The 17,887-nt window shown below is 43.4% G+C and overlaps 1 protein-coding gene across 6 annotated transcripts in view; it reads right to left on the bottom strand.

Annotated features, from left to right (window-relative positions):
• Nucleotides 1–335: 335 nt before the first annotated feature.
• The window catches only part of LOC139556911 (glutamate receptor-interacting protein 2-like), a 59,154-nt gene continuing 41,602 nt past the window's right edge, over nt 336–17,887 (bottom strand). For 4 of the 6 annotated variants that reach the window (XM_071371033.1, XM_071371036.1, XM_071371035.1 and 1 more), the window contains 15 exons: nt 15,554–15,673; nt 15,116–15,280; nt 14,661–14,847; nt 11,772–11,917; nt 11,439–11,519; nt 10,111–10,174; nt 9,665–9,810; nt 9,049–9,193; nt 7,733–7,872; nt 7,368–7,547; nt 7,040–7,205; nt 5,830–5,944; nt 5,437–5,640; nt 2,970–3,116; nt 336–2,879 (listed from right to left, as the gene is read on the bottom strand). In XM_071371033.1, the coding sequence (XP_071227134.1) occupies nt 2,682–2,879; nt 2,970–3,116; nt 5,437–5,640; nt 5,830–5,944; nt 7,040–7,205; nt 7,368–7,547; nt 7,733–7,872; nt 9,049–9,193; nt 9,665–9,810; nt 10,111–10,174; nt 11,439–11,519; nt 11,772–11,917; nt 14,661–14,847; nt 15,116–15,280; nt 15,554–15,673 (2,204 nt within the window). In that variant the 3' untranslated portion in view covers nt 336–2,681. Of the gene's footprint in view, nt 2,880–2,969; nt 3,117–5,436; nt 5,641–5,829; nt 5,945–6,055; nt 6,459–7,039; nt 7,206–7,367; nt 7,548–7,732; nt 7,873–9,048; nt 9,194–9,664; nt 9,811–10,110; nt 10,175–11,438; nt 11,520–11,771; nt 11,918–14,660; nt 14,848–15,115; nt 15,281–15,553; nt 15,674–17,887 lie in introns of those variants that run through there. The other 2 variants (XM_071371034.1, XM_071371038.1) reach the window with 2 other exon arrangements.

The following is a 17,887-nucleotide window of genomic DNA, read 5'->3' as shown; positions in this document are numbered from 1 at the left end:
GTAAATGATCCTAGGTGTCCCTTCTAGGCAGGTGAAAACCATGTTGACACCTCACCCACAAAGACGTGATGGTCACATCTACAGAGAAGTGAGGGTGGCGGGACTGAGACCATTGTAGATTTATGGCCAGCTTGTTACCTGGGATCGACAGTGTTAGGGGAGGCTGGCCAAATCTGGCTGGAGCAAGGTCTTTCTTGGTAGAAATATGCATGAAATCATGATTTAACTATATGTTTCAGGACATGTTCTTTCTGCAAACCTTCCTTTGCTTAATGTCCAAAGGTAGACTGGGCAAAGATAAATGGCTATCATAGAAGAATTCAAGAAAGAAAAAAGACTTTCCTCAGATCTTTATTTTCATAAAAAGCAGGAAAAACATCTCTCACTCAAGAATCCAATAACATCTTACAAACCAATTTCCTTCAGCCCCCCCACCACTTAAATAGCTATGCTTGGATGCAGCTGGGGGACAATGTAAACAGAAGAACTGTACAGAAAACAGATACTGCACTAAGTCACATCTTACATACAAAACCACATATGCAGAACGTCAGTTCAAATAAAAACACTGTACTTAGGAAGGGAGACCATGTTGTACAGACTTTACTGAATAAAACTCAGAACCACCTCAAATAAAACAAAATAGAACCAAAAATAGGTATCTGTATCAAATGTATGACAGTTTGAGAGCAACATAAAAAACATTCTCAAAACATGTTTCCTCTCTGAGGATTAAAAAGCAGTGAGTTAAGTCCTGAACGGGACAGCATGACTCTGTCTCACATCTCTTCCCCAGCCATTACATGACAAGAAACAAATCGTATTTCCACTGAGGCAACTTGGTAAGCAGGCCAGGGCGAGACGTGTTACGTAAGAGCTTTATAAAAACATAATGGCATGATTAAATGGGAACAGCTCTGGAGAAGGTTCTGTCTGACTGAGCAGGACAGAAGATGGCAATTTTTCAGCAGAGAAAAGCTTTAAAATTCCCCCTTGTGAACAATGCAAGCTTTCTATGGGTGGGACATTAAATCCTATAGCTACATGTTTATGCTTACCATGATGGGAGGGAGAAACAGCCATGGAAGCTGGGGGAAATACTCTCTAATCCAAGTCCATACCCTATGGAGTGTTGAGGGCTAATATTCAGCAGATACATTAAAATGGTTTTAAAAGGTTAAAATGGAAATCATTCATCATCTCAATTGAAAGGTATTTCGTTCCACATTTGTCAGGGGATGTGATTCACTTATGAGGGTTTTTGTAGAGAAACCACTGTACACCTGAGAGTTGATACTGTACTGTAAGTACCTCTGGTGTAATGCCTTCTGAAACATGTTTGCATAGGACTAAAGCCATGAGGTTTTTCTAGTCAGGAAAAACCCCTGGCCTCACAAGATATGCTGATATTGAGGGTACAATTTTAAAGAGGTGTAGGAGAAAAGTGAGCTCCCGGAACATAATCAGAATACTATGTTTTAATGACAAGGAACACTCCTTTAGAGTGTGACAAAGCTTTTCAAAAACAAAGACTGTGACATTATCACCATTAGTTGTATAATACATTTAAATATTGAGTGATAAAGCATGTCAATTCTAGTGCACGGATCTGATTTAGGTGACCTACTAGTGCATACAAGCACAAACGGTGTGTGGTTTGGTTTCAGAAATATGGTGAACTCGATTACGTAAAACCATTGACAAGAACCTTGAAACAAAAACGCTGATCCCAAAAAGTAATGAATGACAATTGTCTGCTCAGTCTATCCAGTAGCTAATAACATGGTGTGAGAAATGTAACAAGAGAAAGAAACATTCTGCAACAACAAAGGAGTGATAAAAAAAGGCCTTGGTAAGTATTTGTCTTCACGTGACGGCCATAAAACTTGGACCCAAATCAATTTTCACAAACATTTTAGACTTTAGGACAGAGAGTGGGGTATCTAAAATAGAAATGTCTGCAATACTTGGCAAGTAACAGTGAATGCCAGCTTAGCATTCTACCTATTTTGTGGCGCTAACAGTGAGGGGGGCTGGCTGGCCAGGCCGGGCTGAAGGGAAGGAAAGGGCAGCCAGCCAAGACATGGCTAAAATAATAGTGCAGCACAGCATGCCTGGACTCCTCGAACACCCACATGTGCGCACGTTCGTGTGTCAAATGTGTGTGTACGTGCAACTCCACCATCCCCCAGCAAGAGGTCACAGAGTGTCACAATTGCACACATTTCACTTTTCTTTTTGTTGAACAAAAACAAAAAAAACACTGTGGTGGTGCTGTATCCCGAACACACCTTCTCTGAGAGGGAAGTGGGTGTTTGTTTCTCTGTGATTTCTGTCGAGTTGAGCAGGCTGAGTCAGACGCTGTTACCTAACTACATGTGGTTCTGCCCAGACAGCCCCAGAAGCCTGACTGAGCCTTCTCCGCTCTAGATCACATGAATACACTGACTAACATTGGTCACAGCAAATGTATGTGTGTGGGAGTGTGAATTAGTGACTGACTGTGTGTTTATTCACGTACACATGTATTCTCACAAGTGAATGTGATTCTGTGTGTATGTACAAGAGATATAACAAAACAAAACCAGCGCGTGAGACGTGCAGTGCCTACATGTCACATGGTATAATGTGTAACACCATTTGAATGTGCTATTATCCATTACCTCCCCCCTGGACCTTTGTCACAGGGCGATACTATTGGTCCTATAATGTAGGAAGCTGAACAGGGAGTCAGAAGGGTCCTCGCAGTCCTGAGGTGGCCCATTATCTGCCTGTGCCAGGGAGTTTCTGCTGATGACCAGGTCCAAGCTGTCTCCTGCTTCAGTGATGAGAGAAACAGCCAGGCAGCAGTCAAAGTCTCTGGTCCTCGCTCTGTTCACCTGGGACAGGAGCGTTCAGTTCAACATAACAAAGACACACAGTATTAATAGCAAATTATTTAAAAATGTTAGTTGAACAAATGTGTGTACCTGCAGAATGCGGTCATAGGGTTTCAACCCGACCTGGTTGGCAGGACCATCTGGTCGGATCATGTTGACGTAGATGCCTTTCTCCAGGAAGCCATCTGACACACTGAAGCCAAAGTCTCCACGGTCTGGGTCCTTCCTCAGGGTCACCTATAGAACAGACAGTAAGGCACATTCACTTGATCCGTGTAAGTTGCCAAGCTCTCCGTTGGGTCCGGGAACAGTGCGGGGTGTACATTTACTTAAACTCTGAGCGTTATGGCGCTGACCCCCAAGGCCTAGCTCTCCATAACCCTCACAACGACGCCTCCCTTGAAAAATAATGGCTCGCTCGGCGCAATGCCATTCTTGCGGAAGTCATGAGAATTGGGCTTTACAGGTCACATATCGCCACAGGCTAATGAGTGAGTTACGATATGGTTTAGCAATGTCAATGACGCAGATTAGCTATGGAACTGCATTCAAACACGTTGGCTGTCAGAGGAAATTATACCAATATCAACAATCACTCAATTACAGGAGGTTGGTGGCATCTTAACTGGGGAGGACGGGCTTGGGGTAATGGCTGGAGCGGAATTGACGGAATGCTATCAAACACAGCAAACCCATAGTGTCCTTGTGTTTGATGCCATTCCATTCCAGCAATTATCATGAGCCGTCCTCCCCTCAGCAGCCTCCGGTGTATTCCACCTGCAATTCATGTTTGTTTTTAAAGGCGTGGTTAGATTCAGTTACTAAGTGCTTGTGCCCTTATTCAATCCCACTTCCTAAAGCAACAGTACACCGCAGCACAATAGAACAGACTGTACTGTACATGCAGTGGGGTCACGGCATGTGGCGAGGGGACAATAGCGCTCACAACACCAGGAGCTAGTGCACTACATTATAATGAGCAGGTTCAGTGTGCAGTGTTATGTTCGTTATCTATTATCCCACACACTGCAAGTCCTGACTGGCCTGGCATTGACTGAGTCCAGTTACACTCCAGTGATGGGCAGGGTAGCCTGAGGTTCAGTTAGTGAATGGTGAGGCTCAGGGTAAGATATGAATTGAACCCAACAGGCATGTTCTCCCTGTGCCATATTATACAACGGGTGGTTCTCATCCTGAAGGCTGATTGGTTAAAAACCGCATTCCAGCCGGTGTCGATTCCACAAGTTACCAAAGTTACTAAATCTATGATGTTAAAATGCCTATTTACTCTGTTCCATCTGACTGATGCAATCCACTGTCTCATCAGCTCAGCCAGGTAATTTATACACTTGATCTCCACTATAAAAAGCATCTAGACATTATCTCACATTTTTTTTAGACTAACATTTCGTTTTCAACAGCGGAGATTCGTATAAACCTTGCAGTCTGTCTCTCCGACATCTGCAACATTGTTTCAATATTCAAATTCCGATCTCCAGCTGTCCCATAGTAATGAAAGTGTCGGGAGTCGGGACGAGACAGACAGGCTGCGTTTCTCAGCCAGTTGAAATCATGAATCAGCTGGCATCATATTTATGGATATAAACAAAGAATTATCAATTGAAAAACGAAGTGCAGCTAGTTTGCAGTCTTTCCAGCTTCTGTTTGAAGTGATTGTGTTAGCTGTATTGTTGGCTAGCTCCTCTGAACAACCGTGTCCTGACGAGAGAGCACGTTTTCTATGCCAGGCGAAATCGCACCTCATTAGCTCATTGTTATGGACGTATCCAAATAAATGTCACTAGAAAACAGATTAAACAAATGCAGCTACTGTTGTAATTCTGGCTGCACTTTTTGACGCGATTAAGATAGCCGTAGTTGGCTAGCTAGAAAGTGATAAGAACGTTGCCAGCCAGTATGGCAATGGAACATCTAGAGCGAACGACTGGGTCGCGTCCATAGATACAGAACGAAAAGCATGAACGACTAGGTCGCGCCTCTAGCAACCGAACTGATAGAAAGAACAACCAGCCGGCTTGGGTAGAAACCCTAGATTTGTGTCGGGAGTATATATGGTGGAAGGATGAAAAAGTATGACTAAATTCATCAAAATAACGTTTATGAAAGTATGTCAATCATTATGTGAATATGTTGGTAACCAGTATGAAAGTGACAATTCCCTCGAAGCCGGTGTTTGGAGGATATGTGTGCACGGTTTTGACTTTGTTTCAGGCTTAACAATACCTGTTCCAATATATCCTCCAAACACCGGCTTCAAGGGCATTATCACATAAATGTGGAGCAGGGTCAGGCTACAGTTCACTGATCAATAGCTTTACAGGGTTGTCTGCATACTGGGTCGATCATATGGTAGCTATTCATGCCTTAAGCATGGATTGGATTGGAAATCAAATCCACATCATTCCCCACGGACCAGGGGTTGATATCAGTTTGCATTTCAAGTCAGTAAGTTCATGAAGTGGACTGAAAATCCAATAATTTGTCAATCCATGAAAAGGAACTGAATTGAGATGCCCCCTCCCACCCTGCTATGCACCTTCAGTAGTTCCAGGGCTGTCTCCTGGGTCTCTCCTCTCCCTCTGGGGGGTGTGTCCCTGGTCCTGTTGGACCTCTGCAGGTTGCCTTTGGTTTTGGGCTCGTCATGGATGGGACCCCTCTTCACAGGACTGATTCTGCTCTGTAGCACTGAGTCTTCCTGGGACGCCAGATACAGGCTAAGAGTGCTGCCTGTCATGGACGCCTGGGAGAAAACAAAATGATGGGCATGTGAAGGAAATAACTTAATATATTGCACGCACGTACCTATCCACACACAGCTTGACTGAATAGAAAAAGTGGCAGCAGGTGTCTGGACTGTCTAGACAATCAGACTTTTGTATTGCTTCATTTAGTAGCAGATTGAAACAGATGGGAGGGAGATGTAGCCTACCTCCAGGTCCCTAAGTATCTCTGATTGGCCGCAGGTCTCTAGGTCCTGCAGGGCCTGGGACCAGAAGGTGTTCTCCTGGTTCAGGGTGCCATGGCAACGAGGGGGGCTGGCGTATCTATGACAACGCAGTAACCAGAACATGAGAGGAGCCTTGCTGTTCTGGGACTGGGGATGCCTGCTTCTGGTTTGAAACGGGTGTGGCCTGCAAAGCAGTGGGGGTAACGCAGGCATTGCACTGCGTCGCGGAGAGGTCCTTTAAAAACCTTTCAGGCCTCAGGGAGGGCAAGCGTTAACTCTCTCACTATCACAGTAGAAGGCGCAAAACAGTGTATTCCATTAGAACAGACAGAGCCTTCATGCAGATAGTTCACAGTTTAAACGTTAGGCCACACAAAAAGCCTTTAAGAGATGACCATTTGTGGCAGTGAAGGTCACAAGTTGAGAAAAAAATCTAGTGATGAGTCAAGAGTGAGGCAAAAGACAAGGAACAGGTGTGTGTCTATTTGGGCCTTTGGGTGCTTTAGACGGACAGGTTTGGTGAAGACAGAAGCAACAGAGAAAAATATGTGTTTGTGTGAAACACCAGGAACCTCACGGGCAGTTAGTAAAGCAGATTAGAGAGAGAATACCTGAGAAAGAGAGAAAAAGCACAGATAGACGAAGCACGACAACATGGATGAATGAAACAACTGTGGGGATTTAGAGAAAAATGGCATATTTCTTGGATTCACTTTACAAATTGATAGCTGGCAGTGAATCAATACGTATTGAGTTTTAGACTAAACCAAACTTGTTTATTTTACTCATTGCTTACATACATCAATGGAGGCATACAGAAGGCATACTTGAAGATGAAAAGGAAAAAATAACAACATTGAAAGCCACAAAATTAAACAATGTTTGATGTAAAATTATTATACCTATTACCTATTACACTTACTTAAAATGTCTTAAAGCATTGTTGGTTAAGGGCTTGTAAGTAAGCATTTCACTGTAAGGTGAATTAAAGCATTGTTGGTTAAGGGCTTGTAAGTAAGCATTTCACTGTAAGGTGAATTGTATTTGGCACATGTGACATAAAATTTGATTTGATATGATAAAATCCATTTGCCATGTCCAGATCTGCATGTGCTTTAAGAGTAGGATAAAGCACAAACAGACCCGGAACCATGCTGCTAATCCATTGTTCTTGCCTGAAGTAGGCACTCACCCAGCAGCCTTATCCCAGTCATCCTCATCGTATCTCCCATCGTAGAGGTGGGAGTGGTGGGTAAGGGCGGTAAGGCCAGTGGAGGTGAGGTGAGTCCGGGTCGGTTTGGTGCGTCTCCACTCGTTAGGCTGGAAGGTCAAATCTGCAGCTCTGTGGAGATACGTTCCTGAACACAAAGGACAAAAACAAACATAAATACACATGATAACATTCTACCCACCCCTAACAACTGATTTCAGGACAGTCATGTGAGAATAGCAATCGTCTAAAGTGGCCTAAGCTGTTTGTCTAAACTGGTAATGACTGTGCGGCCGTGTTCTGTCCTCACCTTGGCTGCCGTAGCCAGTGTCGATGCCGGAACCGTCCCAGGAGCTCATGGCAGAGTACACGCTGGGCCCGGTGGCAGAGTACACCCCTGAGTGTTTACTGGTCTTCTGGGAGTCAGTCAGCTCATCCTCTGTGTCGCTCAGGAATCCTGCCTGCTTCGACATCTGCTGCCCATCCGATTCTGCATGGGAACAGAGAGAGAAAGTGAATGGAAAGTCAAGAGAGAATCCTAACTCAACGTAATGAAATGTAATGTATTTATGTCAATGAAACTCTTCAAACAAATACAAGGCTCGGCATGCCCTTCCATGCATACTTTTTTTTGAAAGCAACTTGATTAACAAACTTAACAACAGTAGTACATACCGTCTTGGCGTTTCTTGATCTTAAGGGTGACAGTCTCTCCGGCCATCTGGAGTAGATGGATGGCCTCACTCAGGGGTTTCCCCTTCAGACTCACACAGTTGATGGCCAGGACACGGTCCCCTACATGGATGGCACCAGTCCTATAGACAGAAGACAATATGACAAGGGGCGTCTTCCTTTGAAGGAAGACGCCCCTTGTCATTTCCTAGGGTATCATGAGACAACAGATATACATATCAGGGCCTATTACAAACATTAGATAAGATAAGTAAACAAGAAGGTAATTGGTTGTTCAAACCACCTAAAACCAACTTGGGCATAGAGGACGGGAATAACAGCTCAAATGACATGCTGTAACGCCCTTAAACAAGTGTATGAACTTGTCTAGTGACAAAATGCAATTACTTTTTAGTTTTGTGTGCCAACACTAAGGATAGGGGGAAAACACTGCAGCTAAGCAGTCACTACTTCACAGCTCTGTTCTTTTACCTGAAGCACATAACTTACAGGTTTGGAACCAGGCTAGTAATTTGTTATGCTAACTAGCTAGCAAGAGGTTGCATAGCAACAACATCAACTTCCCGTAGACAGGAGAAGAGCTAGTACGCTCAACTGAAAAGAGACTGTTTATAGTATACTAAAATGAACTAATAGTATATAGTATGTAGTATATACTCATTAAGTACGTAGTATACAGTATGTTAGTATGGGTATTCGAACACAGCTCTAGTGTTTGAGCCTCCTAACCAAGAGAGTAGCAAAGAGCTGATTAAGCAAACAACAGACCAGACAGCTATTGTTTATTGACATATTTTACACAGTGTGGCTTTGAGGGTGTGGCAAAAATCACAGTTTGTTGGGTCCTTATTTCAACCGTAAATCACAACCATAATAGTAGAGTCGAGGTGCATCTCAATAGTCCAACCGTCTAAAGAGGCTTCGACTATCTATATATTATAGATCTATCTATTAAAGAATTGTACAGAAAATCCAGACAGAAAACAGATCCCGGGTAGGCATCCTCCATATTGCTTTCACCTACAGCCTGTCTATACATACAGTACAGATGAAGCAGAGGAGACAAGGAAAGGCTTTTGACACCTATGGAGCCAGTCTACGGGAGAATATCAATGATATACTCATCGTGTCCTCTCTCCTCGCCTCCTTCTCAAAACCCATTAGAGGAGAAGGTCAGAGGGGAGAGGACGCGAGGAGTATGCAATTGAGATCTTCCCTATAGTCTCATCACCTCGAACCACTCTTATAATAGGAGCGCCAACCTCATGCCCCTAACACCTGAACCCCAACCCTCTCACCGTTCAGCCAGGCCCTTCTTGGTGAGGCCTGAGATGACGATAGGGTCAAAAGGCTCCTCTGTGCCTGAGATGGTAATACCCAGCGGGCCGTTGTAACGCTTCAGCTCCACTGTGTAGATAATGGAACCAGACATCTCCAGCTCATCTGACAGGGAGAGAGAGAGCGCGCATAACCACACATGCTCAGAACATGTATAAATATGACAGTTATTACATAAGGGATAAATTAGACCAAAAATAAATTGCACACTAGCTAGCACACATCAGACATGAGTAACAAATGAAACATGTAAAAACAGGCCACTTGACAAATCAAAGCACCATGACACTCTATACTTCATTTTACAGTTCTTTTTCAGATGGTATTTTACATAAAAATGTGCGAAAACAGTGGGCACTTACAGCACAACCACACATCACATTAACTTTCTTATGACAAATGGTATGTAATGATGTTTTTTTATACTAGGTAAATAGACAGCAATGTTTTGATACAGTCTGGAGATGTGTCCATTAGGGAATTCAACCTCACTGGACAGAAATCTGTACTTTCAACCAACCTCTCCGCGCAATACTGCATCTTTATTGTTGAAGCATGACTCTGTGTTCATCCTACCAGCGTTATCCTCGTCCTTCTGGATCCGGAGCTTGACCATGTCCTCTGCCTGCTGCAGCACGTGCATGGCATCCTCCATGGTGCAGTTCTCCAGACGCACGTTGTCGATGGCCAGCAGCCTGTCCCCTGGCTCCAAAGTGCCTGTCCTATTAGCAGGCAGGGGAGAGGAGGGCAGCAAATTAAACCAGATAAAAGTGATTACTTGTCTGTTTGTACCTGACATTCGCTTTGCATCTTAAAGATACTATTACCAGGGCCCTGTTTTTCCTGGTAAGGTCACATGGTGAGGAAAAACTCCTGCTCATGACTAGTATCACTGCATTTCAGACTTAGCTAACACCAGAACAGAGGCAGTAAAGCACGTAATTCGTTTCGAGTCATCTAAAAACTGGATGTTTCTTTGCTTATCAGCCTGACTCCCCATGTGATTGGGATGTGGGACATACCTGTGGGCTATGCTTCCTTTTCGGATGTCAGAGATGATGAGAGCTTTTTCGGGTCTCTTGCTTGCTGTTCAGACAGAAACACCGTTACATGAAACGTTAATAACATCCACAGTGATAATAGCAGGGAATAGAAATCACATTGATCAGTAGTTACCTGTAGCCCACATTATTTTAATTTGCTCTGGATACATGCATGCTCCACTTTAGTGCACCCACCCACAACAGTCCCACATCATTGCATATATAACACGTTCACCGTTGGCTTGCCCTACTACTACCTTCAGTATATGTGGTATCACTTCCCTAAAACCCTCTCTGTGCTTACAGAGAATTTCTGTCCTTTGTTTTTCCAGGCTTGTTAAAGTGTGAAAGAGTTGATGATAAATGCTTGTATTAGACCACCATTACTCATCAGACATAATTAGGCAGTAGCTTTCAGTCTAAGAGACCAGTCATGGATCACAGAGCATTGATCCACAGAGAGAGAGAGACAGAAACTCAATTAGACCCAACCAAATCAAGAGAAAACAAAAAGATAATTATTTCCAGTGTGTCAAGTAATTAACAAAAGAACTGAGCAAACTAGAATGTTATTTGGCCTTAAGCAGAGAGTAAACAGCGGCAGAATACCTGACCACTGTGACTGACCCAAACTTAACGAAAGCTTTGACTATGTACAGACTCAGTGAGCATAGCCTTGCTTTTGAGAAAGGCCGCCGTAGGCAGACCTGGCTCTCAAGAGAAGACAGGCTATGTGCACACTGCCCAAAAAATGAGGTGGAAACTGAGCTGCACCTCCTAACCTCCTGCCAAATGTATAACCATATTAGAGACACATATTTCCCTCAGATTACACAGATCCACAAAGAATTCGAAAACAAACCCGATTTTGATAAACTCCCATATCTACTGGGTGAAACACCACAACAGTGTGCCATCACAGCAGCAAGATTGGTGACCTGTTGCCACAAGAAAAGGTCAACCAGTGAAGAACAAACACCATTGTAAATACAACCCATATTTATGCTTATTTATTTCCCCTTTTGTACTTTAACCATTTGTACATTGTTACAACACTGTATATATACATAATATGACATTTGTAATGTCTTTATTCTTTTGGAACTTTGAGTATAATGTTTACTGTTCATTTTTATTGTTTATTTCACTTTGGTATATTATCTACTTCACTTGCTTTGGCAATGTTAACATATGTTTCCCATACGGATAAATCCCCTTGAATTTAATTGAGATTGAATTGATATGAAGGCCAAGGATTCTAATGTTGGGCTACGTCGCCCCCTGCTGTTCGCATCTGGTATTCTCACCACTGATTGTGATGCCAAGTTCTACTCCCCTCCTCTTGGGCAGTTTCACATGGAACGTGCCACTACTTGGAACCACTGATTCTAATTGGGGACAAAAACATGAAATGAACAGATTGATTAAAGCATAAATAACACAAATTCAGACTGTCCTTTTAACTCATATTAAGGAAACATGTACTAACTATGACTGTGATACAGTATCTGGTTGACTCACCTTGCTATCTTAAGATGAATGCACTACCTAAAGTCGCTCTGGCTAAAATATAAATGGATGAAAGCGATGCCATTTCCAACTTTGATAAACAAACGTTAAAGAAAATAAAAAGGCTATACCTGCTACATCAAACTCGACCTCCAGAGTGACCTTATTGGCCAAAGCGGCATTTCGCAGTAGTTGATTGGCTTCCTCCAGTGTTCCATCCTCTGTAGGGATTCTGTTGATTAACAGGAGTCTGTCCCCCACCTGCAGAAGTCCACATCTGACAACACAAAGCAGTTAGAAGATAAAAATTGAGGAAAAAGGGTAATTGTGTGTGGCATTCAGCATATTTCAGATGAAAATATAAAACTAATTTTCATACTGAATGTGGCCTTTATACAGTTAGACTAGACAGACATTTATTCAAATGACCAGGTGTTACGAACTGTTTTCCCCAATACTCTCATTTACAGCCCATTTCCCAGACCCAGATTAAGCCAACTCTGAAACCAAAAAGCATTTTCAGCGGAGACCATGAGAGTCCTGCTGTAAAGCAATAAGAAACCTTATCCATGTTGACTAATACCATGAATCTGTTATATGGAGCGAATACACATATACAGATCCATCTTGTTTTCTTTACTCTCATGTAGATTTCAGATATAAGTATCAGTCAATTTAAGTAAATTCATTAGGCCCTAATCTAATACACACCTTAAATCTTTAAAAAATGGTAGGGGTGTGGATCAGAAAACTAGTTCGTATATGGTGTGACCACCATTTGCCTCATGCAGCGTGACATCTCCTTCACATAGAGTTGATCAGGCTGTTGATTGTGGCCTGTGGAATGTTGTCACACTCTTCAATGGCTGTGCGAAGTTGCTGGATATTGGCGGTAACTGGAACACGCAGTCATCCAGAGCATCCCAAACATGCTCAATGGGTGACATGTCTGGTGAGTATGCAAGCTATGGAAGAACTGGGACACTTTCAGCTTCCAGGAATTGTGTACAGATGCTTGCGACATGGGGCTGTGCATTATCATGCTGAAACATGAGGTGATGGCAGCGGATGAATGGCACAACAATGGGCCTCAATCTCATCACGGTATCTCTGTGCATTCAAATTCCCATCAATAAAATGCATTGTGTTTGTTGACAGTAGCTTATCCCTGCCCATAACTTAACCCCACCGCCACTATGGGGCACTCTGTTCACCAGGTTGACATCAGCAAACCGCCCGCCCACACGACACCATAGATGCTGCCTGCCATCTGGCCGCTACAGTTCAAACCGGGATTCATCCGTGAAGAGCACACTTCTCCAACGTGCCCAGTGGCCATTGAAGATGAGTATTTGCCCACTGAAGTCAGTTACGACGCCAAACTTTAGTAAGATCAAGTCCTTGGACGACGAGCACGGAGACAAGCTTCCCTGAGACGGTTTCTGACAGTTTGTGCAGAAATTCTTTGGTTGTGCAAACCCACAGTTTCATCAGCTGTCTGGGTGGCTGGTCTCAGACAATCCCGCAGATAAATAAGCCGGATGTGGAGGTCCTGGGCTGGTGTGGTTTTGAGGCCAGTTGGAAGTACTGCCAAATTCTCTAAAACTACGTTGGAGGCGGCTTATAGTAGAGAAATTAACATTAAATTATCTGACAACAGCGCTGGTGGACATTCCTGCAGTCAGCATGCCAATTTCATGCTCCCTCAAAACATGAAACACCTGCGGCATTGTGGTTGTGACAAAACTGCACATTTTAGTGTGGCTTTCATCGTCCCCAGCACAAGGTGTACCTGTGTAATGATCATGCTGTTTAATCAGCTTCTTGATATTGCACACCTGTCAGGTAGATGGATTCACTTGGCAAAGGAGAAATGCTCACAAAAAGGGATGTAAACTAATTTGTGCACAAAATCTGAGAGAACTAAGGTTTTTGTGCATATGGACAATTTCTGGGATCTTTTATTTCAGCTCATGAAACATGGGACCAACACTTTACATGTTGCGTTTATATTTGTCCTTTTGATCTCCTCTCACTGACAACTGCCATCAATAATCCACTGAGTCAGGACCCTGAAGGGCACAATCAATTCATGTTGTTACATTTTTGATTTGTTTCAACTGGTCCTTCCTGTCTTCTTCTGAGCAATGGGAAACCTTTAAGTAAACTTATTTTCCCGGAAAAATGACTAACATTGAATCGATATGTCACCTGAGTTGAACAAATCTCGATCGTCTCTCTGACAACGAAATGACTCTTCGCCTTGCTTGACCTTGAATAAGGGTGCAGACACTTCACCAAACCACTTCCATTACGCACACACACAAACACACATGCACCCACAAACCCACACTCCTACTGTACAATCAGACACGTACTTACTTCCACGATCACATAATGATCAGGACAAACACATAGGAGCACTGTGAACTAGGATTCATTCACTAACCACTGCAATTCATTTACCTTCACAACACGACGTTCTGCTTGAGTCACTCCCTCCCAACGGCAGGAGCCTTTTAATGGTATTACACCACCCAGGGGACAAGGCCTTATCTTGTTCATACAGGCATTACCATTAATCTTACAAGACATGGAGAGAGACCACACACTGGCCTAATCGGTGCTCGCTGTTAATTGGCCTGTATCGTTTTACCTTAATCAATAAACAGATATTAAATGCAAGGATCAAAATGAAGAGTGTTGAAGTGTGGTGTGACAAATAAACTACCGGGAAAGTAGACTAGAATGCTTCTCACAAAAACAGATTCTAATACCACTGCAGCTATTCCAATTACATCAAAGCAAAGTGGCTAATGGAATTGATAGGACACAGTGTATCGAACACTGACGTCTTGGGATAGGTAGGAGACCCAGATTAATACTCCTCAGAGAAAGCAGTGACTCGCCTCATCACTCCTGATGATGCCCCACCATCCTCTTGAGTGACTAACACACTGTGCGTCTCTGTGTGGAAGGCCGTGTGCGCACATGCATCTCTGTGTGTGTTTGTGGGTCACCTTTCGGCAGGGCTGTCGGGCTCGATGAAGCGGATGACTGGGGGAGCGGACAGGGTCTCTGTGGAATAGACACCCCCCTGCAGCTGAACCCCAAACCCTAGGAGTGGATCCCCCCTCAGGACGACCTCGCTGGTCTCCACGTGAACAACCTGACCCCCAGGGCCCACTGAGCTGGATGATAGGGACACTGGTAGGGGGGTTGGATGGATAGGAGGAAGAGAGAAAGAAAAAAATGGTTAGAGTGAAAAGAGCGTGAGAGAGAGAAAGGGAAAGTGAGTGTTTGAGAGTGAAAAGAAGAGAGTGAGTCAGCTATCAGTCTTTCCATCAGTCATCTTAGTCTATGTCAGTGATCCGTCATCAGAGCGGTCACCACTTTGACGAGGGGAGGCCGGGTAAATTCTCAAACTATTAGAAAACGCTGTTATGAATTCACATGAAAAAAACAATCCACATACGTGAGCTCTTGTGCTCCTTACTCCGCTGGCATCTCTTGTGTGTAGTGCTGTGGGGGCTTGTGGGAGCGACGGGGGGGATGGGGCAGGGTAGGGTGCTGCTGCCCTGACTGCTGCTGTACCCTGAGGTGGCTGTAGAGGAAGGGGAGAAGCCACCACACACCAGAGCTGAAAGGACACATGCTCATAACATCAAACCAATGCAAAGAGAAATCCCCTTCAAGGTAGAATAATGCAACTCGCCACTTGACCTGTAACTCCACGTGGGCTACATATGATGCTAATACAAAGTCAATGATATCATATCATTGGGATCATATCTAGGATCATTAACCCAAAAAGTGACTGATGATCAACAGCAACTCAAAATACATACGTGCAACAAGGAAAAGGCTATATACTGTACTATACCCAGCAGCATATTCACACATTCCAACTTACATTTGCAGTGGTCCTGCTGGTTGAGCTGGTGGCTGGGACTGCTCCATGTCTTGCAGTGTTGGGTGTGGCTGTAGTTGGCAGTGGGCTCCCAGTGGTGAAGGTTACTTTTCTGTACTTTCACTACGGCCACAAATAAACAAAACGACATTCAATAATTGTTTATTAGGAAAATATTAGGAAAACCTGGGGCAGCAGGTAGCCTAGTGGTTAGAGCGTTGGACTAGTAACCGAAATGTTGCAAGATCGAATCCCTGAGCTGACATGGTAAAAATCTATCGTTCTGCCCCTGAACAAGGCAGTTAACCCACTGTTCCTAGGCCGTCATTGAAAATAAGATTTTTTTCTTAAATGACTTGCCTAGTTAAATAAAGGTAAAGTAAAAAAATCACAAAAAAAAAAAAAATCGCTCTCTCTGCTCAGGCATGGCAATGTGCTAAATTCTACCCATGAAATCCTGCTTTCCTTTCCATGTCTAAATTTACTCCACACAGAGCCTGCAGGATAACACCATGCAGAGTAATTGATATTTAATGTTTTCTTCATGGTACGCTAGATAATCCTGTGGCATAATGTATTTTTGTCAACACAGGAAAAGCTGTGAAACACATTTCATTTAATGGAGCAAAGAACGACAGAATGGCTGATCTTCCTTTTTTAAGTTCATTAACAAGCTTCAACAAAGCTGCATGCAGATTGGAGAGCATTTAAACATTTCACTTTGGAAGAAAGAAAAATAAACTGTTTAAAAAACACTGTCAGGTCAGTCAGAACTGACTCTCACTGAGCTAATACTGCCTTGAGTAAAGAGAAGACATGCCATGAGAACCTGCCTTCATTGAACACAGCTGAAACCCCAAAAGCTGATTGCAGATAATGCCTCTGTCATGATGATAAGGCATTTCTCACCTCTCTCCTGATTGGCAGGCCAATACTGACCAATTGAGCGTGAGCTGTCAGTGTCACACCTGAGGATAAAGGGTCTGCATACAAAGGTTCGGCTTGCTCCTAGCAGAACTCGGCTAGGTAAAGCGACAGTCTGTGCTCGCATATTCCCTAAAGACCTTCGCTTGAAAAACAAGAAAAAGGCTGAAATATTACTGTTGTTTGTCCCTGCTAATACAACGTAGCAACAACATTTTAACAATATTTTACCTTTATTTAACTAGGCAAGCCAGTTAAGAACAAATTCTTATTTACAATGACAGCCTACCCCGGCCAAACCCGGACGATGCTGGGCCAATTGTGCGCCGCCCTATGGGACTCCCAATCATGACCGGATGTGATAGAGCCTGGATTCAAACCGTAGTGTAGTGTGAACCGTAGTGAACTGTAGCCTCTTGCACTGAGATGCAGTGCCTTAGACCGCTGCGCCACTCGGGAGCCTTAGCTAGAAACACTTCCTGAAATTAGTCAGAATTAAGAAATCTGTCATAAAAAAGTCTTAGTCGCACAATTTTACATTTCACTAAGATGTTTGGTGCAGTAGTTCTCAAGTGAAAATGTTTGCATTGAAACTAGTCTCTCATTGACAACACGTTCATGTTTCCACTCCTACTAGAAGTTGTACTGTTGATCAAGTAGTAATTTTCAACAACAACACAAATTGTGAGCACCTACAGCCCCCCCCCCCAAAAAAAAATGCCTAACATACTGACCAGACTGGACACGTCGCGTGCGCAAGCGTTTCAAAATAAATTTAGAAATCCATGTTATTCAATTATTGCTCGCGAGCGTCTGCGATGCCAAGTGCTAAAATAGAACTCCTTTCTATTTCTGACGCAGATCGCACTGAAAGTCCTGCCTCTCCCATCTCCTCATTGGTTTATAGAAGCAGGTACCCATGTGCCATTTCCTCATTGGTTATACCCACGTGGGTGATTGAAAGACGAAATGTTTTGCCGGTTGTCGTGGTAAAAGTGTAGATGCCAATCACCATATAAATTCAAAGATGAAAAAGCCTGGAAGGAGGAGAGATGACTAGAAACGATTCGGTTGGCCGTTTTATGTGTGGATTAATTGTCGGAGTAGAAGACCTTGTGCATTTCAGGTAAAATAACAACTCAATGTTTATATCCCAGGACATATTAGCTAGCAACAGCAAGCTAGCTAAATAGGACAAATTAGCTAGCAAGTGCAAGCTAACTAGCTAAATTGCCATGTTTAATACTTTTCGACCTGTCCCCAAATTAATGTAATTGGTTCAGAGTTTGTTTTGATATTTTAACCTGCGTGTCGTGATCGCGTTTGGTGTAGGGAGACAAAATACATTTATGCACGATAGCGCACGCGCGCAGCCGGTTTGGGTTCCGTGCAAAAACTGTTTTGACTGATAAG

This window comes from Salvelinus alpinus, chromosome 28, assembly GCF_045679555.1.
Source record: "Salvelinus alpinus chromosome 28, SLU_Salpinus.1, whole genome shotgun sequence".
Classification (NCBI taxonomy): domain Eukaryota; kingdom Metazoa; phylum Chordata; class Actinopteri; order Salmoniformes; family Salmonidae; genus Salvelinus; species Salvelinus alpinus.
This window is presented reverse-complemented; position numbering and strand designations above follow the sequence as displayed.